Source organism: Orcinus orca, chromosome 8 (genome assembly GCF_937001465.1).
Source record: "Orcinus orca chromosome 8, mOrcOrc1.1, whole genome shotgun sequence".
Taxonomy (NCBI): Eukaryota; Metazoa; Chordata; class Mammalia; order Artiodactyla; family Delphinidae; genus Orcinus; species Orcinus orca.
In genome coordinates this window covers 27519803-27542009 of record NC_064566.1, presented here as the reverse complement: position 1 = coordinate 27542009, position 22207 = coordinate 27519803, and the positions used below count along the sequence as shown (strand labels likewise).

At 40.0% G+C, this 22207-nt stretch overlaps 1 protein-coding gene across 1 annotated transcript in view; it reads right to left on the bottom strand.

Annotated features, from left to right (window-relative positions):
* MPPED2 (metallophosphoesterase domain containing 2) overlaps positions 1-22207 on the bottom strand; it is a 172732-nt gene that overhangs the window by 147757 nt on the left and 2768 nt on the right. The window contains exon 2 of the mRNA XM_004263953.4: positions 18933-19182. Within this exon, the coding sequence (XP_004264001.1) occupies positions 18933-19060 (128 nt within the window). The 5' untranslated portion in view covers positions 19061-19182. The remainder of the gene's footprint in view (positions 1-18932; positions 19183-22207) is intronic.

Genomic DNA, 22207 nt, shown 5'->3' with positions numbered 1-22207 from the left:
CTCCGCAACAGGAGAGGCCACAACAGTGAGAGGCCCGCGTACCGCAAAAAAAGAAAAAAAAAGTGCTTTACAGTCACAACCAATTCCTTTCAAAATAGTTAGCCAACCTAGTCCTCCTCATTTGGACAATTACAGCCAAAAGAAGGATCTAGTTTCAAAGTGCAGCTGCCCATTTGAAGTGGAATAGGCATGGTTAATTTTTTCAATGAGAAAATGGTGATGAATGGAATAGAAAATAAAGATGTCTTTAAAGCTAGACTAAAAAAATTATTTTAACTCAAGAAGGTCATCAGTTTGGAAATATTATCCAGAGAATTATCAAATCACAGAGAGGAGCCTTCGGGAAATCTTAAATGACTACAAATGGAAAGTATGCCTTAGAGACCAGTTTAAATAAAAGTCACAGTAGTCACATATATACTCAGCCCTGCAACTTCCAACTACAGAGGAATCCTAGGGAGGCCACTGGGATCCCAACATGTACAATTATCTCCTTTGTAAATCACACAGTGCTAGTAACAAAGGTCTCTACAATTTTTATTAACACAAGTTTATCAGAGACTATGATATTTAAAATCTCATGACTTTGGAATATTGTTTTGCAGACTAAAACAAATGATCCTTAAAACTACATCCAATACTGATCACATAAGCATGTTCCCTTTGTGATAATTCATTTAGTCAAATACAGTTAATTTGTACACTTCTATGTCTCATGCTTCAATTAAAAATTTACTAATTAAAAAGAAGTTATACTCAATCCTCTCCTTCCATATGAAACGTTTTTCTAGACACATTTTTTTTTAAGATAATGAGAATACAAAACTGCACTTTTCCTTCAAGGTCTTACTGAAAAAAACCTGTAAGCTATTTTAGAATGTTAGTTTTGCTTTTGGATTTAGTATTCTCAAGTCTTCTCTTTTGATAGGCAAAACAACGCACCCTCTGATATTTACATTTCCTATTCGTCACATTTAATTCTTCCCATTTTTTTTTCTACTAATAACTATCCAAATAACTAAAGATCATCATTCGTTATTCAGCACTTTGATTTTGTTGGTATATCAGTATAACTGGCATACTTTTTCTTTCTGAAAGCAGTTTTCACATTTACCAAAGGGCATAATCAGCACTTCAGCTGCCTGCTGCCTTGTGGGGTTTTATCAGTAATGTACTTAACAAACAGCGGTTTTGTGGATAACCACACCATGTTCTAGGTTATCTAAGAACTCATACCCTTCCCTCAAACTTCCACCTGAAAAATTCATGAATTAAGAAAACCTCAATGGAAGGGGGAGGGATCTGTGAAATAGGGCATTCTCATTTGTCACTGAAATAAATTACTGACTTTTGAAGTCAGTGATTATTACTGTTGTGTTAAATTATTTATTTTCAAGGAAATAAGCGGAGGAATCTCAAAATGACTGTTAAGTCATCTGCCTTAAGAATGTCCTAAGAGCCAATTAAGATATGTATTTTATACTGGTCATTAAAAAAAAGTGACTAACTGAAGTTTTTGTTTTTGTTTTATGTAAACCATCTTGTGGTTTACATTAACTGCCTGAAAAGCTTTAGATTGCATTATACTTCCAACCAACAGTGACTAGCATTTATTTACTCTTAGTAAGCAGAAGTTTGTCTCAAACTACAGCAAGTGATTACCAATTACTTGCTACACGACGTGAGATAGTCTTAAAACTCCATTTACCCGCTACTGAACCAATATTTTAGCTTATTCTAGGGAACATGAATGAGTATTTCTCCAGCAACTAACCTAAGTGAAAATATGAGCCCTAGCTCTGCAGAATGCAATAAATTTGGTCACAAAGGAAAATGAAAGCAAGCACCCTAATACCAACTGAAGACACTTTAGCTGGAGAAAAACGGCCTGCATCCCGTAACATTTTATGATACCAAATGAGATGCAGGCAGTGTAATTTCACTTATGCGATTCACTTACAAGCAATGCAAATGCAATCTTGCTGATTACATTTAAAACAAAAGACTGAATCTGCTCATTTATAGAGCAGAGCCATAGTCATGCAAAAATCATGCTACCCCCCACCTGGTGTGGAACCAAAAGAAAACAATCTGGCTGAAGACCTTTTCATCTCCACAGAAAGAAAAATGATGTTAACTGTGAACTCCGGGTTGACCCAATATGCTTAATAATGTAGCTTCTCGGTGCCCTCAATAGAAAACAAGGTCAACCGTGTTAGTAATCGTTAGCTGAGGTGTGCAACCCACATGCAAACAATGTCCAATGTTTTATTTGTTTTTTAGATAGCCATAAGCAGTGTTCAGAAAACACTTTCATCTATGTTTAATTTTAAACCTTCATTTATCTGTGGGTATGTGTGCAGATACATACACACACATTCGTATATAAACAATGGAGATGTATAATTTCTACAGGGAGGTAAAGACTGCTACAACTAATATATTCACTAGCTGGACTCCTCACCATGCATATTTTATGAGCTTCTCTGTGCAGTTAAGTGGGGGTCTTGAGCATTCCAGAACTACTCATTTTAGTCACCACCCAAAACTAGAGCTTTTATTAGATAATTTTCCTATTACGAAGTTCAATAGTTAGAACTGAATGCAAACGTCGCTGCTAAATGCCCTCTCTGAACTTCCCAGAAAAGCAACAGAGCTGGAAGAATTTTTCTACTTGTCTGTGCTGCTCCGTTTTTAAAGATCTAACAGGTACTGCTGGCTCACCACCAGCAACTGAGCCAAGGCCCAGCTGCAGGCCACCGCACCAGCATCCGAGGCATTTGGTGCGAGGCTGGCTGATAGCTAGATCTGCGGCACCCTAGGCAGAGAGGACCGTCGCCAAAGCCAACTTGGGCCCAGCTTCAGTTTTAACATAAAGAAGTTTAATAGGGTACCTCATACCTACCACAGAGCTTTTACCAAGCGCACGTGGCTGGAAATGCTACTTGCAGAGTGACTCGTGGCTACGGGGTTTCTGAATCTTAGTGAAGAAGACACACTTCGATGGTCTCCCAAGTGATGCCAACACCGATTACGGCTCGCGGAAGCAATTTTCTATGCAGTAACACCACTTTTTTTTGGTCAGAGAGATTATTTCCAAATAGCAACCTTTGAGAAATTCTCAAAAATGCAGGTGACTTTGAAGTAACCCTTGATATTCAACCACGGTCAGGTCTCAAAACTGTACTCAAATTGAACTGTGTAAAAGGTACTGTGTTGAAGCATCTAACCTTCTATCTTCATGTCTCCAAAAGACCTAGAAGCATATAGGTTTGCTCATTCCCACACAGCACAAGCAGTGGGCCAGAAACCATTTCACTTGTCTGGAATGTGTGCCACTGTCCAAGTCCATGGCACATGGCTCCACACTTCTCAGTTCCTACATCCCAGCAAAGATGCAAGTGCTGTCCAGTATGCGTCGTCTCCGAGTAGGAAATGTCAGTGGTTTCTGGACTCTGAGGTACAGAAAAACACTGCCAGGTTTTAGAGGAACCAAGGGACACATGGGTGGTAAGAAAAGGAGGAGATATTATGAAATGAAAGCAAAGTGTGATCCTCCATGGCAGAAAATAGCTGCTCCTGTTTCATTTAAACAGTTTTCCATAACGGGGTGCCTCCTACAGGGAGCTTTCCTTCTTTCATGTGTGGGAAAAGAATTAGACATGAAGACGCTTTGACTAACCTGGGCTATGTCTACAGTGGAAAATTAGGAAATAAAATTGGAAAGCAATTTAATAGAATGAAGTCAGATTACTCGTAAAAGGCTTATTTCAGATGTGTTCTTAAAGAAATTCTCCCCCGCTTCTCCTACTCACTGCCAGCTAAAAACTAGCACTTGCCATCTGCCTCTACAAGGATTAAGTCACTATCCACCACAGCCACTGACCTTCAACACTCCCTGAAAGGAGTTCGGGATGGAGACCAGGAATGAGGCACCTCTGTGATCTGGGGAAAACTGACAGAACAGGACTTCAGATAGTTAGATATTTTCAGGAGAAGATTTTTATGAGTGCAAATTCTTGCATCTCCTCATATCTAGAAAAGTACTAAAATCATTAACGGAGACATATGCTCCTCGTGACTAGCAGCCAGCCTCTGCCAGAACTGGTGCTTCACTAAAATCATATATATATATAATACACTGACCTTCCCCGCTACCTCTTTGGAGCAGTTCCTCAGAGCTATCTGAGACGCTGTCTCCCAGGCTATAGTCCTCAGTGGCCCCAAATAAAACTTAACTCACAACTTTGGCGTTATGCATTTTTTTTCAGTGGGCCCCGGTTAGGATTTATTGTCTTCCCCAAACTGTAAGTTGCTTAAGCACCTTCTGCTCACTAAGGGTCACAAAGACACACACAATGTACTGTAAGTCAGGTGTCCTGTGTGACCTTGCTCTGGTCATTTAAGCTCTCTGGGTTGCCAACTGTCCATATGTAAAAGTCTTTACATGTTTCCCTCCCAGTGAGCACAGCACACAGGTATGCAAAAACACACCTTGATCCTTCTATTACTAACAATGCACACACGGTTATTTTATCAAATGTATTTAATTCAGACACATTTGATTGTCTCCCCAAGTAAGCAAAACATCCCTACTAGACAAGGACTGGGTGGTTTGCATTTCTACATTATTCTGACTGCTAGACCCAAGAAGACATCCATTTACTCACTTCTTCCTCAATAACTATTTATTGTACCAGGCACTGTGCTATGCCCATAATCTGACTCCAGATGTGAACAAAATACATAAATCTGAGTAGATTGGTCATTCATATAAACCATTCAGAGCCTTATCACGCCTCTCCAAACTGACTCCAATTCATCAAAAATGTATGAGCAGGTTATATGTAGCACCCTCCATTAACTGAAACACACCAATAAATTTCCAAAATGTAGGACTCAGCACCAAAAAAATATCTATGTATGGGTGGAGGAATCCCCACATCTATTTTGGAGCTCCGAGCGGTTTGTGGCTCCTCTGTGCAGCCTGGCATCATGCATAATGCAACACCGCAACTGCTAACAGCAGGCGTGCACCAGATAATTTACACTTGTTTTTATGGACACGAGGAACTGATCTTTGAAGCCGTCCCTAATGAGATTCCGCTTGGCCCTAACAGCATCCTGAGAGAGTGTTCCGGTTTTCTACTTGGCATCCGGTGCATATTTATAATGCAGAATACAAGCTCATTTAAATTGCACATGTGGATTTTGGTGTCTTCCCTATGTTAGAGAGAGATTTTCATATACTAAGGAGCACCGACTATTCAATTACTAAACCATACTTTCCCCAAACAATGTCACTGCCAGTCACTACAGGTACTTATCAAAGAGGCAGGTCCATCCATGGGTTTGGACCAGCAGGGCCAAAAGCTCCCCCAACTCCATCCAGCTCAGCCCTCTAGTCCTGAAACTCAATTAGGTCCTCAGCCAAAGGGGATCTCCAGAAAGCCTAATTATACAACACCTTTCTTAGTAGACACAGTAAGGGGACAGTCAGGGAGAAAACCTAAAGCCCATCACTTAAATTAACAACTTCCTGCCCCAAAGTGCTTGCCATGCAAATCTCTCTTATTCTCTGCCCTCTTTTATGCTCTGCCCCTTGTAAAATTCTTCCTTAAGCTTGGCACTCTTCAGCAGCATTTTTTTGTCATTTACTTTTCAAGAAGTTTATAGCTTAGTCACCAGTAATTAGAAATCCATTGCATACTTCCTTTAAATTTCATTTGTTTCACCTTTAAAACAAAAGTTTCAGAAGGCTTTCAATCACCGTATAACACCAATGTTGTTATAGTGGTGTTATCTGTAGTAAACCCAAATCACAGGTTTCTGTGAAAATAGTCGTATGATAAGAACTAGAAGAGTTTACTACAAAAAAAAAGCAAAGTTGTTAAAAACATAAGATACAGAATAAAATCGGTTCGCTTTATGCAAAATGTGCGATTCCCGTGATAAGAGATGACCCGTTTTCATGGTCTTCATTTCAGGTAAACTCGACATATTAGGGACAGCTGACAGGCTCCTGGTAATCGGGCTGAAATATTTCCTAATTAATTTCACGCTTCTAGCCAATAATAGTTGATGCCAAATAGGATAAATAAGTAAGCACTTTACAAGGAGTTAAGACAACATACTTTCTAATACCTCAGTTTTTAAGGTAGAGAACAAGATAGGAAACCCAAATCTTTAGGGTCAAGATGAAAGTGAAACTTTGACATTTTTCCTGTGTTAGAAATGAGAGTCTACTACTGTCAAAGTAAGAGTCAACCGAAGGCAGGATAGATTATAGCATTAGTGTAGGAGTATCAGAAATACTCACTCTGAGCTTCATCCAGCTCCATCCTGAAAAAAACACGGGAGACTCATAAGTTACCCTTTTTAAAGCCAAGTATACCATCAAGTCTAAATACATGCCCTCAAAATGAATGAATGATTCCAAGGGAGCACACACTTCTTGGGAAAGCACATAGTAAGAGAACATGGAATCCCTGAAAACTCAACTGTCATTCATTCATTCAACAAGTATTTGGAGAGTATCTAGAATGTGATAGCACTATGATACGTGCTGTGGATACAAATGGGCAACAAAAAATAAAGAGTTGCTGCCGGGCTTCCCTGGTGGTGCAGTGGTTGAGAGTCCGCCTGCCGATGCAGGAGACGCGGGTTCGTGCCCCGGTCCGGGAAGATCCCACATGCCGCGGAGCGGCTGGGCCCGTGAGCCATGGCCACTGAGCCTGCGGGTCCGGAGCCTGTGCTCCGCAATGGGAGAGGCCACAACAGTAAGAGGCCCGCGTACTGCAAAAAAAAAAAGAGATGCTGCCTTCGGAGAGCTTAAAGCCTAGTGGAAGACAGACGTTTCACAAACATTCAGAAAACACATTTATAAAAAGTGCGACCAAGGGAAAGCAGTACTTGTAGGTGCTCTGGGTCCATACACACAAAGGGTTCACGTAATCCAGAGAAAGGGGTAGGGGCTCCCCTGAAGCAGTGAAAAAGGTGGAGAGAGGAAAGAAAGTGTATTTAGGGAGGAGGACATCATTCCAAGCCTCAAAGTTAGCGGCAGGGGAGCAGCCTGTTGCTCTCCCGGCACCTCTCAGTACCTCTCCACTTGGAAAAATAAAAAATTCAGGAGGCATGCCTAGGAAGTTGGATTTACAATGTACTTCTCTTCAATGTCAGCCCTGAATCCAGACGGAATTGAAGACCTTGGGAAAAACTGGTGGACAGATCACCGAACTTGGCACTAAGTGCTGCCAACTGTCTGGCTGGCACCAATATACAGGCTCAATTGGCCATAAAAACCTCACTGCAGTCTTGCTCCTCTCAAAGGAAATCATTTTGCCATCCACAGTGAGGCTTACCCAGAGGCCAGTCTTAGGGGAAGGCCTTGAATTTTGAGCTTAGCTCGATTGCATGCTTTGGGCAAGAGTTTCATGTTTCAGATGTGCAGTCAGGTAATCCAACCCCATCAGAGTTTTAATGGCCTCTAACGAATCCAAAGTGTTAAATCCTTTCCCCAGCCTCCCCCAGAGCAGCGTGAGGGTGCGTTTTTTCAACCTCCATTCTCCTCCATCCAGTCTCTCGTTCTCATACGCAAACTGTTCCTGAATCTGAGACACTAGGTTAACACTCATTTCTTAATCCTAAGATCTGATCGTAATCTGTGCTCTAAAATAATGCACACACACCTACCGTACTCCCTTTGAAAAACACTGAGAGAGGAGAGAAAAGGATAACGGAAGTGGAATACGTAGAAAGGATGTTTTATTTCAGGGGCAACACCATTCAGGTCAGGATTCCTTCCTTCTAAGCCTGGGAAGAACATTTTCTGGCTCTGCAGAAACCAAAGGCAGCAGACCCAGGCAAGTTCCTCAACTCCAGGAAAAGGCACATCTCTGAGAGCTACACTGTCCCAAGCAGCAGGCAGGAGCTGCGATGGGTGTCTATTAAGTCTGTGCCCCTGACTATCAGCAGGTTAACAGAGACTCAATCCCTCCCTGCCAGTGTGGGGATGCCTTGGGAGGCAGCACAACCCTAAAAACTTGAACAGTGAGAGGAAAACAAAAACAAAAGCTCCTCAACGAGAAGAAAACAGACACACCAAACTTAATGGCAACCAAAAAAAGTTATGGTGATGATGGTCTATGTGCCGCCATTAAAACTCTGCTGAAGTTCAAGCATTGATGTTGTGGGTAAACAATATTAGTAACAGTAGCTCCCATGCATTGAGCGTTGGGATACTGCGCTAAGTGCTTTACTCAATACTAAGCATCATCTAATATAACCTTCACCATTACTTATGGAAGCATATATTGTTATGATTCCCATGGTAAAGATGAGATACTAGCAACAGAGACTATAAGCGAACACATGTAAGGGGTCCCGGGGTGGAGAGACAGCCTGGATTCTGGATATACTTTCTTTTGGAACTTTTCAAACGATTTCAGTTTTTATGTCTTTAAATGTGCCTCGATTTCTGCTTAGCAATAACCACTTCACTTCCAAACTCTTCCCTCCAAAATGCATGCACGCATTCTTCCTGTCTCCTGTTCTTCTGTTGACCCCTTTGTTAAGACAGTAAGTCCAGCGGTGGCTCCCTAGCTCATGATACAGCACCTCACAAAACAGTGCTGTTTGTTTATAAGGTGACGCAACCTTCCCTGCAGAGGGCGGGGGCATGACTAAAATCCACTAATGGCCAGAAAGCTCATTTTAATTCTATACTTGACAAAATAAATGCCTCATAAAGGCAGGTAAGCAGAAGCTACCTTTCACTTTGGACTGCTTTGTCTTAATAACCTTTGAAAGTGAGAAACTGCAGGGAACAGGCTCTCGAGCATACACACACACACACACAATTATAGCACAAAGAGACTGCGATAAAAGCACAACTCCTTATGTAAAGGTAAATTTTTTTTTCCCTCAGAAGGGGGTACCTCTCACAAATATAGATCATTCCTGAATTGCAAAGGTTCTTCTGCTGCGAATCCTGGCTGCATTAGCAGGATCTAACCCATCCGGTCTGAAAAACCAGAGCATTTGATTTCCCTGAAACCCATTCCCAAAAGGGCTGATCGTTTTTTCCCCTCTTCTGTCCACAGAAAATGAAGCTCCACTTACATGTTGGAGGAAATATTTCAAAACATTCCCTTTTTTCTCAAAGTGCAGAATTTATGGTAACAGATAATTAACAACAAATGACAAACAATCTGAGCAGGAAAGGTCCCAGTTTGGTTGCCAAGATGATGGTATCCAATTCCAAGATAAACAGTGGAGCGTGCCGGCTGCCGTTAACGTGGTGGAGGGGTCGAGATGGAGAGATGCAAAACAGGCCAGCCATCCGCCACCAAGGGGCACGACATGGGGCCAACCACCTCCCGCGGGGTTATTATTTCCCTTCTGAATTCTCAAGAGTGTCAGTGGGCAAGGGGGTGGTAGTGGACTCACTCTTCTGTAAGGAAAAGGACACCTACCTATGCCTTTATATTTCACATGGGGGAAAACAGATCCTTCTTTGAACTGCATTATGGAAGAATTCGGAATTAATATCCTTTAGGAGTTAATACCTCCTTCCTAGTCTGTCTATTCTTCCCAAAGACTCCCTCCTCCTCATTCTTCTTTTCTCTAAGTTGGTGGAGTCAAAATAGGTTTCAGTGCATCCAGCTGTGCCCAAAATGTGAAGGTCAGGAACAAAGTGAAAACAAGTTAACCTGTAAAAGTCAGAATCTGAGCACAACGCATGGTAAGTCTCCTAGATACTAACAGATGGCAGACCTCAGGCAATTGAAGTTTCAGATACTTTTACATTTCTCAAAAGCCAATTCATAGTTCACTATTTCTCAAATGGACTTTTTTTTATATATTGAAATGCAAACCTCAACTTCTGAGTTACCTAAAAAGGCCTACCAAAGTGTTCCTTCTCAGGGATCAAAACAGGTCAATGTATCAAAAATTGCTATTCTGATCCTTTCAAATGCTGGATCCATTGGTATGTACAGTTGGCATGCATACCCCACAAAGCCAAGGTGAAATCTGTCTTATCTTCCTGCTGACGGATGTTTAGGGATGCTGACACGTTCCTGGTGTTAAAGTCAAGCCCAAGGCCAGGGACATCATAATTGCAAGAAAGAGTTATGAACTAACAGGATATATCTGCTAGGCCCTCCCTCTCGTCTTTTCTCTCTCCTTCACATATACCACTATCTTCCCTCTTCTCCATAAAACATGTACCTCCACATTATATCTGCTGCCCACCCAAGCAGGACAAACGTGTAAAAGTTGGTACTTTTAAAAAAAATGGAATATATTAAATATAAGGCAAAACCAAGAGCAATGGGTATGATACTTGTGATTTTTTTTAAAAAATGCCTAATGCAGTCTGACAGGCTTCTGTGGTTATCTCTGAAGTCTTAAGGCAAAGCAAAATGAAACAAAAGGGGGAAAAATTTTCCAAAACTCAGGACCAAAATAGAGCTGGTAGAATGTCTATGTCATAGCAAAAGGCTAACTCAGGAAATTAGAGAAACATGCTGAGGTTGCTTAGCTGGTGGGAGATTTCACTTTTTTTCTTGATTTCAGTTTTAAGTCTTTGTGCAAAACACATTTTTTTTTTTTTTTTTTTGCAAAACACATTTTAAACGAAGCGTACAATACGTAAACGGTTTGAAACTTGGTCTGTGGCCCAAATACCTAAAACTAAATACTACAAGTAAGGCCACTTTTCTTAGCCAATCAGCAGCAATGCCGAAATAGCCCACCAAAAGGTGGGAAAAGATATTTTTCCAATCCAAGAATTGTCAAACCTTTGAGCTGGAAGGTTTCAGAGACTGTCTACCAAAGAAATAAATGGATTTGAGTAGAGTTCATGTTATGGTGTAGTGCCCTGTAATCTTTTAACGAAGCCACTACCGACAAATGAACTTCAAGAAGGGTTTAATTCTCATCTGGAATTTTAAGGCGCAATAATATCAAGTACTGAAAATTTACTTGTTTGCTTTATTAAATGGTACTAGTGTTTCTTTTCCTGTTTTTTTTTTTTCCTCGACTAGTGTCAAGAGTTTTGCTATGTAATATAAAGCCATACAAAAATTTAAACCAACTAGAGGGGCTTATATTCTTGATTTGTGGTAAAGGAAAAAAAAATGAAAAGCCTGCAACAACGCATTTTCTTATTTGCATATATTTTACCCTTCTAAAGGGACAGAAACTGAAGAAAAAAACATCTTCAAAGCAAAACAGAAGAAAACTATGCAGACCCAAATACTGCAAAGGCCAATAAATTCAACAGAGTTTCCTCTTTGCAGAGTTAGTGTTTCTACACAGACAAAGCCTCTAAGTGTACTCTTTACATTAAAAAAAAAAAGAGGCAGACTAACACGGCGGTCTGGAAAAGTGTGGTAGTTTTGTCTGTACTAATATTGAAATAATAGCCTAATCATGCCAGGATAGCTACTGAAACATCCAATTTCCTGGATGCTAGGAAAGTCTGAAAGGGGAAGAGACATGGGAAGGAGAGAGCTAAGGAAATACTGAAAAAGAAGAAAAACAAGCTGATGGTGGATAGATCTTCCCAGACTCGGTGAGCTTTTTCTCCTTTTGGAAATAGTTCAGAACTACCTAGAGTTTGTTACACAAAATGTGGCAGATCTAGTGGCATTAGCTTTGTTTTTATGTCTTAAAATCTACATTTTCATTGGCTCTAAATCTCAGAATTAAAATTAAGCATGTTTCAAAGACAGACTCCCTATTATAATACTTCCTGTTTAGCTAGTCTTGTCATTTTGTCTCTTTTTATCAAAATGTCTCCCTAAAAGAAATTTTTTAAAAAACTGTACTTAGAGCAGGAGATAAATTTAATACCTAAGGAGAGGTGAGCAGCGAGTTCCTAGTTTCAGGATAGGAACTGGCCACACTTTCCGTATGAATGTTTCTCTCTGCAAATGTAGATAACTGCCTCAGGATTTGAAATCCAGGCATACCACAGTAGAAAGAATCTACTTTATTTGTCAAAATTCTTTACCCTCCCAGAGAGTCAAGTAACCAAAAACAAACAAACAAACAAAACTACCCAGTTATGCAACATACAGCTAAGTTTCTAAGAACAAATCCATATGGACAAAAAAATATATCTAATTTTAGGTTGCCTTTTTAAAGCCAGAATTCAAACAAAGAAATCGACAGAATAGGAAATAAGTCAGTTCTAAAATGAAGTCTAACTGCCACGGACCACGAGACAGTGCCCTCAGGGAGCATATAGGAAAAAGAGCTTATTTTTAAAAAGAAAAATACCCCGTGTTTATATATGAGCGCAAACCAAAAGGGCCATTCAGCCATCTCCAAGACGAATTTCAGATTGAAAACATTAACAGAAATTATGGCCATGCTAATGTTCAGGCCAGTGATAAATTTGTAATGAGAAGGAGAAAGCAGCTTACCAAGAGAAAAACGTTTAGAATTTTTTTTTTTTTTTTTTTTTGCACAGTGAATGCAGCCCAGCTCTGCGACAAAGGATGAATTTCTACCTTGTTAGTAATGTGCAATGTTACAGAGCCCCAGACATTCACCCATTCATTGATACTCTTCCTCTGTGTGAGGAAGAGGTCATTGGTCTTCCCCCTCCAAAGCATCCCCATGATATCTCACTATTATAATCTTTCCCTACAGAATATCACTAATGATGAGGGATTTGTGTTCTTAATTTCAAACAGACTAAAGAAAAGAGAAGAAAAGGAGAAACCCTAGACTGCCAGAGTAGGAAGGAATGAAGCTAAAGGGCATGGAGCCCAATGGCTGGTGAGGAACTTGAAATTCAAAGAGGCTCAACTTGCTCGGAATCACAAACCTAATTAGTGACCAAGACGGGACCAGAATCCAGGTTCCCTGAAACACTGTCAAGTCATCCACTATAGCAAGCTATCTGTTTACTGATACTATGTACTCTGCTGGCTTTCAAAAATGAATTTGAAGGTACTTCTTAAAGAAATTTCCCTCCAGTTATAGGACTAAGAAGTAGCCAGCATCCTTGGCCTCACATCTTTCCACACATGACCAAGCTGAATTATACTGAACCAATGAACAGCCTTTGGTCTATACCTTGATTATAACATAAAACAGAAGAAGGTACCTCCCAAGGAAGCAGTGCTCAAAGAAAGTAGATTTACATTACAGTGAGCCTTTAATGCAAACCTTGCTAACAAAGCAGAAGGGACTGTAGACAAATCACATTTTTATCATTCTTTAAAAAAAGTTTTATTATCATAAAAGTATTACATAGTTCTTATAAAAATAATTTAAATTATCCAAAAGTATATAAAATAAAAAGCGTAAGATCTTTACCCATCACTCCCTCTCCCAGATTTGTTTGCAAATTTATTCCCTACATGATCACCAGTAATGTTGGTATTTATCTTTCTACACATTTTGAGATTTTTTTTAACCAAATGGCATCATTCTATAGCACTCTTCTGTAACTTTCTTCCTGCATCTAAGGATACCTAATTCAGACCTGAAATAAACATTTACTTCCTACCATGCAAGAATGAAACTTCAGATCAGACAAACAAAATCCTGTAACAATTTGGCATGGAAAGATCACCCAGATACCCTAAAAGCTTCAGATCATTTCGGATTAGCAATACCCAAGCAAACACTGACAGATGCTGTAAAACACAACAAAGCAACAAGAACAAGTTGGTCTTGTCAAGTTTTATGCAAGCAGTTCAAACAAAAAGATGTTAACACTTATTTCATGCTCACCAGCTAATGCACAAGACCATAAATATTAACACAGCATCTATTTATCAAGTGCTATCTTCTGGGCACTATGTCATATACATAATCTCATATATTGTTTACAACCGTTTTAGAGACTCGTCAAACCCATTTTATAGATGAGAAGACTGAAGTTCAATAATTCTGTCCATCACCTAGCCAAGCCAGTAACTGGTGGGATCAGCATGTGGATACAGATCTCTGATTTCAGACCACATTCTCAGCTGCCATGTGAATACTGTCCTCATTCCCCAGCTCAAGCTGTGCCCTTTGTACTCAGTCCTAGTTAATTATGGTTAACTCTTGATGCTTCTGTTGTAACCACAGCCATAGGCAGAAAGCCTAAGACACTGACTGATGGGGGTACAAGGGCCTGAGACGACCCTGCAGAGAACAACCAGGCGACACTCAGCTCTTGGGATTCCTTGCCCCCTTGGGACTGTCAATCCCATGGAGTAACTGAAGGCAGATGAGACACTCCTTGACAGGCAATAAGAAGTCAAGGCACAGACAGAGAAAGACAAATACTATATGTTTTCACTTACATGTGGCATCTAAAAAATAAAACAAACGAACAAATATAACAAAACGGAAACAGACTCACAGACACAGAGAACAGACTGGTGGTTGCTAGATTGGTAAGAGGTGGAGCGGGGGCAAAATAAGTGAGGGTGATTAAGGGTACGAACTAATAGGTATAAAATAGATAAGCTACAAGAATGTAATGTACAACACTGGGAATACAGCCAATATTTTATAATCACTTTATATGGAGTATAACCTATAAAAATACAGAATTACTATTTTGTACACCTGAAACTAATACAATTTTGTAAGTTAACTATACTTCAATAAAAAATTTAGAAACAAAAAATTTTAAAAAAAGAAGTCAGGGCACCTTCCAACCCTGATAGCCAAAACTCCCACCCAGCCAAGTTTGCTAGTAATGAGTCCTGGAGGAAGACAGGACAAACTTACTAGTGATTCTGTTATTTATTCATTTATTTATACTCCAGTGATTTTCAAAACGGACTGAGACAGCTTAGACTAAAAAGGTGCAGAATCAATAAAACAATCATTAATGCGAAGAGCTAACATTTACTGAGTACAGAGTATGTACTAAGCACTCCTCTAAAAACTTTACAAGTTTTTAACCTTCACAGCAACCTTTGGAGATAGGCACTACTTTTATCATCCACACTTTAGAGATGGGGAAAAAAAACCCAGAGAAGTTAATACCTTTGTCCATGGTTGGTTACACAGCTAGTAAGTGGTGCAACCAGGTTTTAAATCCAACAATCTGATTCCACTGGAGACTCCGACCATGACACTACACTGCCTCCTCAAAATAAGTATAAAAGAACAAGAGCTAAGTAAGGTTCCAGGGGTGTTGACAACTAAAGCCGTAGACAAGGACGTAGCTAAAACTGAAAATAAATTTGATTTGAGCTTCCTAGCAACCAAACCTTAAAGAAAAAGTTGAGGAATTAACCTCAGTAGGGTAGCCAACCATCCTGGTTTGCAGGGAACTGAGGGGTCTCCCGGAATGTGGGACTTTCGATGCAAAAACGGAGATGGTTGGGTACCCTACTAAAGATGTCTTACAGCATTTTATTAGGCCTCAGATAATCTAAAACATACCAAATCTTGACGGTGTTTTCAGACCTACACTGGCTCCTTGAGCACCTCCTCCCACTATCATTAAAAATACTAAATAATTTTCATCATTAAAAATACTAAATAACATTCTGCTGGGGAAGATGACAGGGTTGTAGAAAAATGAAGCCCTGTTAATTGTTGGTTTTCAACTATCACATCTATCAGTATGTTCAAGAGTCTGGATAAGAGGGGCTCATGAATTCTGGGTTCAAGTCTGCCCTGTCAACTCCAACTGCGCTTTAATTTTCTTTTCCAAGGTCATATCGGATGGCTTTCTTTTAAAAAAAAATCCTCCCTACGTCACAGGCAGAGATGTATAGGCTGGTGACTCTTAGAAAGCTTGGTAGCAACCTGGTCAGAACTCACAGGTAAAGCCAAACAAGACCATGGAGTAAACCCTTAAAGCCAGTGGAAAGAACAACTCTGAATCACTGATGAGCTTCTAAAGATGGGAACCGGGTCTTATGCATCTGCGTTCCCTCCACAGCAACACCTTGCAAATAAATGTCTTAATTGCAATGTCAGAGCTAAAAAGATCCATAGCTATCATTTGGTACAAATGTTTACATTTACTGAGGCCAGGAGAAAAGAGGTAAATTGCCCAAGATGGGTCACAAAGCTGAGGTGAGACAAACTGAATTAAATGGGAAGTGAGCTATTCCTTAACTAAGGTAAGAAAACCTCAACTAGGTGTCATGAAAGAAAATAACAGATCATTTAAGGACCCAGCATTGTAACTCCAATCCAGGTGATCTGTCATGGGTCTTCATAGACCTCAGTTGTTAAGTGCCAAAGGAAAGCAAATATTTTAAGAAACCCATGCAAAATAAATGAGCAACTATTCAAGTGGAAAAGACAATATCTTTGTGGAGAGGAGTAAAGCTCTACCATAACATGTTAAAAATTTTAGAAAAACTTAAGACATTTTAGACTAAACATTTTATAGGTATTTTCCAGCCAATTTAAGTTTCTATTTAGACTCAAGGCAATCTTTTAAAATATAACATGATCCCATATAACTAAGCTGAATGCCCAGCATGGGCCGGTCACCGTGCCAGGGCACCAAGCACGGAAAAGAAAGGCCAAGGAAAAGGTCGGCCAGCATCTTGATAACATGCACACACGTTCATACAAACACTCAAAATATTAAGACAGGACAGAAGGATCCCAATGAAAATTTCCAAATCTCAATCACAATTTCTCATCTCAATTCACAATCAAATCAATGGATCAAGCAAGCAAGCAATCAATTAGTATTTCTAAGCACCTGTTACCTGCTCAATCCCTGCCTTTAAGAAATGAATGATATAGTTGAGAGAGAGGGCGGGTGGGAGAGAGGTCTGGTTTGAAGTAAATACCAAATGACGAGGGATATCGTGTTGGTAGGGGGGTAGGTAGGCACAGTCATTTTGGATTGGGTGAGATAGAAGAGGTTTCCTAGACATAGAGGGGCCTGAACTGGCTCTCAGCAGAGTGTAAGAGTGTCTCAGCTGTGAGAAACAGTAAAAGCATTGAGATGGAAAGGGCTCACGGGGTGCTCAGGTGGTAGAGTCAACATGCGTGGCTGGAACAAAGGGTTCAGGTGGGAAGCCCTTAGTGGGTGATGAAGGTGAAAAGGCCAGCTGGAGTTGACCGTGGAAGAATCCTCTACTTCTAGGAAGGAAGTCTGGTAAAAGGGCTACACAGCTGTCTAGGCTGCCACTGCAAACTCCATTTTTCAAGCCTTGTTTTCATAAAAGCTATAATTTGATCCTTCGAACTTTTCATGGCTAGATCTAAGCACATCAGTCCTAAAGTTACATGATTTTTAAAGTATCTCTGAGCATTCACAGTTCACCAGTGGAATCTTAGGGCTACAAACAAGTGAAGAATAAGCTAAGTCATTTTCCAAGGAATCTGGGGCAAAATATACTTTCTTTTGCCTGGGAGGAAACAGAATCCACAAAGTGCTTTGTGATTCTCTAATACAAAACGTCACACCAGCAAAGCAGAGCTAAAGGAATCCTAAGCCCAGCTTGCACACATTCTATAACATATTTGAAGAAAAAGAAATTATCAGAAGCAGAAGAATAAAAGGAATATTTGAAATGAACACAGTTATTGTTCAGAAAAGCCATTTTAACAAAGAAAAATCTTATTCCCCTTAAAAACCTCTCCTTAAAACCATGTTAGGAATCCTTCATTATCATGAATATATTCTGATTTAAAGAAAGTGGAAGAATCTTAGAAATAGTTTAGCATTAACCATTTGCAAGGATTTTTCTTTTTCTTCTCCTTTTTTTTTTTTTTTTTTTTTGCAGAATTCCCATCATAGATAATTGAGTAGCTCTATTTGCATACTTGCGAAGTACATCCCAGTATTTACTATACTACCCAGGCAGTCAAGAGAAGGATCTTTTTGTTTGGTTAGTGTTTCTAAATTGGCGGGTGGGGGGGTTGAGAGTGTGTGTGTGCACATGTGTGTGCGTGTTGGGTTGGGGGGAGACCTACTGTTTTTTTTTAAATGCTCAAATAAAACAATTACTTAAAAAAGAGCTTGTGACTTGGACGTGCCCCGAGTTCAATTTTGCCAGCAATGGCAAAAACATTCAACAGAGCCCTAACCTCTTTTCTCTCTTGACTACATAATGGTTTGCAAAGGGGTTTAGGCCTACTGTGAAAGACTCATGTTAGACATTGGAAGAGTCTAATAGAGAATGAGCACCAGGCCTTGAATAAACAAGGGAGATGGTGACCTTTTGCCCCTTCTGCTGAAAGCCCAGCACATCCTGCAGCAGAGGAACGGAAAAAAAGCTGGTGTGCATCCAGGTGCTGCAAAATCTTTGCCTCTGGATTTCTCCCACACTTTGCTCCTGAAACAGTTTAAACTGAGACATGACTTAAATAGTATTAGGGAGTGAGGGGAAAGTACAATTCCTGGAACCAACTATTCCACTGTCCCTTAATCCTTTGTTCCCCATATTGTTTGAGTCCTGCAGCATGCAGCACACGTTCTACGAGCAACAGGCAAGACGATGGATTTAGCAGTGGCTGGACAATTAGTCCCAATTAGGCCTGTTTCCCAGCTGAATGTAAAGGGGTGGGGGGGGGGTGAGGTGTGTGTTGTGGGGGGAAACTACAGAAATTTTAAAGATATTTCATCATGGAGGCAAGCAGTATAACATAAAGCAAACTAAATTAGGGGTCAGGAGACTCTGCCAAAATTCACTGTGTGACATTAGGCAAATACCTTAACCTCTCCGTTGTTATACACAAAATGAGGGCAACCCTCAGAGGCTCTGAAGATCTCATGCCAAATTGTAGTTGAAAGTACATACTCTGGAAAAGTTCAGCGTTACACCGACGTGGAGGATTCCTCTGAGTTGTACTTGGAACCATAGATACCCATCTGTTTGGGGAATCATACACCTTTTATTCTCCTGTGCAGAAGTCATCAGTGAATTTCTTATTTTATTTCTAGTTTCCTGATGGCTAATTTTTTTAAGTTCATGAGTGATACTTACATATGTACATGTGGCGGCTGGAATCTGCTCTGGTTGATGTTGTAGTGCGTGAATGCCTGGGTGGGGTTGGAGCTGTACTCATCCACCGTTATGGTAACCTTGCCTTGAGAAGGAATCCCATGTGCCATCCTTCCTCCCTATAGGCATGAGCAATTCACAACTTTCCGGAGCAAAGGATGGAAGCAGGCATGGTGCGTTTCAGCCCAATCTCTGAACCCAAGGGTCTACTCATCAATACTGCTGTGTGTTTCTGAAAAAAACAAATGAAAAAAAATGAGAACAAAGAAAAAGAGGATGTTCTAAGCAATGTCAGATGGGACACCTAGACATGAAATTGGTTCAGGAAAAATCTTAATCTGTGTGGTTGCCTCATGGATAAAACCTTTCCCAATTCTCCACCCAGCATGTACTTCAGAATGGACATGACACTCCGAATGATAAGGCTGGCTGCTAGCAAACCATTTCAGTGGTGTTCAAACTAAGATTTCCTCTTTAATCATCATTATGGCACTTAACGTGAATTACGGAAGGGGCACATCCACAGTTGCCATGGTGTCTAACTATAAATGGTTTGTGCTCGAAGTGGCGAATCTTCCAAACCTTCCCTGCTAATTGGAATGTTTGGTCTGTACAAAGTTGGTGTCACAGAATAATTTGAAATCCCGGTGCTTAGCACAGCCATAAAACACAATGCCAAATGTAAATTTAAAATGCTGTGCTCATAACAGATACCTGTTTGTAACTGTAATACACGCATAATATATACACACATCACATATAATTTTTTCTTTCACAGTGGCTCCCAACACACATAGGTACTCAAATCTTGGTATATATATATGGATTCCACTCTGGCCAAGAACTTTATGGAAGGCAAATCCTTCTTGCTAAATGTAATATAATTTCTTTAAACCCTCCAGTTACTCAGAGGAAAGTCAAATACATCTAGGCTTGGACCACCATTTTGGATGCGCTCATTACCGCCCCTCTTGGAGCCCAGAAGGAGAGGTAAAGGAGGGTGGTCACTGAATCTACCGCTTCACTCCTGCTTGGTGCTGCATAATTCTCAGTAGCTGGTTTCATCCTTTAAAAAATGTTTCTGTTCTTTTTGATTCTTTGTATAAATGTCAATATATTATTTGCTGCACTGGGTTCGGAAATGAGGATGCTTATTTTTATACCAAGTGTGCAAAGACTGAGCAGAGCACACCCCTGCTTGGTTGCTGCTGCAATTGATCAGTGAAATTGTAAAGAAGCGGGCAGCAGCTCCCTGGATAACCCTTAGGTAACCCGCCTTCTTACTTTAAGTGCTCCACATTAGAATATTTTCACCATGTGCACCATTAAGCTCTGGGAATCTTAGCTGCTATCTCAAATAAAAATATTTAGAATAATAGGATTAGATTTAAATTTGGCATGAAACACCTTAAATACCAAGCAAAAGGCAGATGGCCTGCCATAGGCCATTTATTTTATTATTTTACAACCCTGGGTTTGTGTAGTCCTCCATATGCTAGCTGGGCTAAGAAATTCCACAGCATTCTACTCAAATCATTGCCTTCTTCATATGAGCAAAGCAAGCTAAATAACACCCACCTTGCCTGCATTCCTAATGCACAACAGCACCGCCAAGAAATGAATCCCTCATGCTCTGGCATTTTAAACAAAGTGTCACTTAGGGTTCTCTTTCTTCTTCCTGACTTCATGGGAGGTATGAGTCCTCTAAGCGCTAGCTGACAGACAACCAGGCCAGTAGGATTAACAAATTAAAATCTTTCCCCACTCCTCTGATGTAAGATATCTATAAGAACTGCTTACAAATCATAATGTAGCAGTTTTCATACCAAGTTTGCAGCTGTTTCCTTAATTTCCCCCACAATTATATTTTACTGTTATTTTGCATAACAGTAAAACACAACACCTGCTTCAAATTGCAGTCCTGTTCTAAGTACTGTAATTCTCTTTTGAGACACAAAGTACAGAGAGACACGACTGAAGCGCAAAACTGCATAATTGCACCACGCTGAAAAGTAAAAACAAATGAAAACATCTTCCTGTTATAGAAATGACTGTCATTAAAAAGAATGTTAGCCATCAAAGCACAGAGGGGAAAAAATACACATTTTCAGACTGCAAGAACTTAGTGTTTGCATAAATTAGAGAGTGGTGTAAAAATTACATGAGAATTCTTATGTTCCTGCCATCAATGTGTATTGTGTGAAATACAGAACATCAAGAAGCAAGAGAAGCAAAATTCATGTCTAGACCATTGTGACCTCTCAGTAACAATCTCTGCACCGGGTGCCAGAAACAGTTTAAATGTTTCTGGAGTAAACTCGCTAATTAAACTAAGCAAAATGGCCTACAAATGAAAGATACATTCCTGTTATGTAAATATCTAGGCAATGACTTACAGTAGTTAGCATCAGACCCTCCCGTTTGAAGCCCAGAAAAGATGGAACTTAAAAGGTGATCAGTTTGCACTCCTATATGGTCCACTGTACCCTAAAGTCAACATGGGATTTTGCCTTTTCTATCAAGTGAGATCTGTGCCTCTTCAGCAAGCACAGGCCCCTGTTACTCGGAAAGGCTAAATGGGTGGCTGGCACCTCATTTGAATTCATCTTTACCATGTTCTCTTTCAAATGTTTTATCGAAACAGTGCACCTGCAGTGTCTATCTTCTTTAAACTGGAGTCCTTTGAAGAAAATGTCAGACTGAGGCAGAGAGCTTCAAAACTTTCACAGGAACCTTTATAGACAAATCAAGAAAAAGCTTATTTTTTAAAAATGCTATGTTCACCCCCACTCACATCACAAGATGATCATATCCCAAGAATAGGAAACACCAATACATGGGAAAGGCCTTTTTGTTTTTTTTTTGGTAAACTCCCTCCTCTAACCTGAGAAATCTGGAAAAAGCTTGAAACAAGACAGAATGATACACCACCTAAAACTACCAAGAACCTGCATCACCTTGCTTCACATATTTAGTCAGTAAAACCTTCCAAATAATCAGATTTTGGAGCAGCTCATCCTCATCACACTTACATTACTTTATGTATAATATTTACAGAGACCAGTATTCTTTTTTAAAATTTCCATTTTTATACTTCAATACATTTGCTCTATAAAACAAAGGAACCCAGTACTAAATGCCAGGAATCCTAAAGAAAAATGTGACACTGCCAAACATTCATGCTGGTGCTACTTTGATTTTCTCTTTAAAAAAAAAAATCATGTGAGCACATTTTGCATTTCCTAGACAGCAATCAC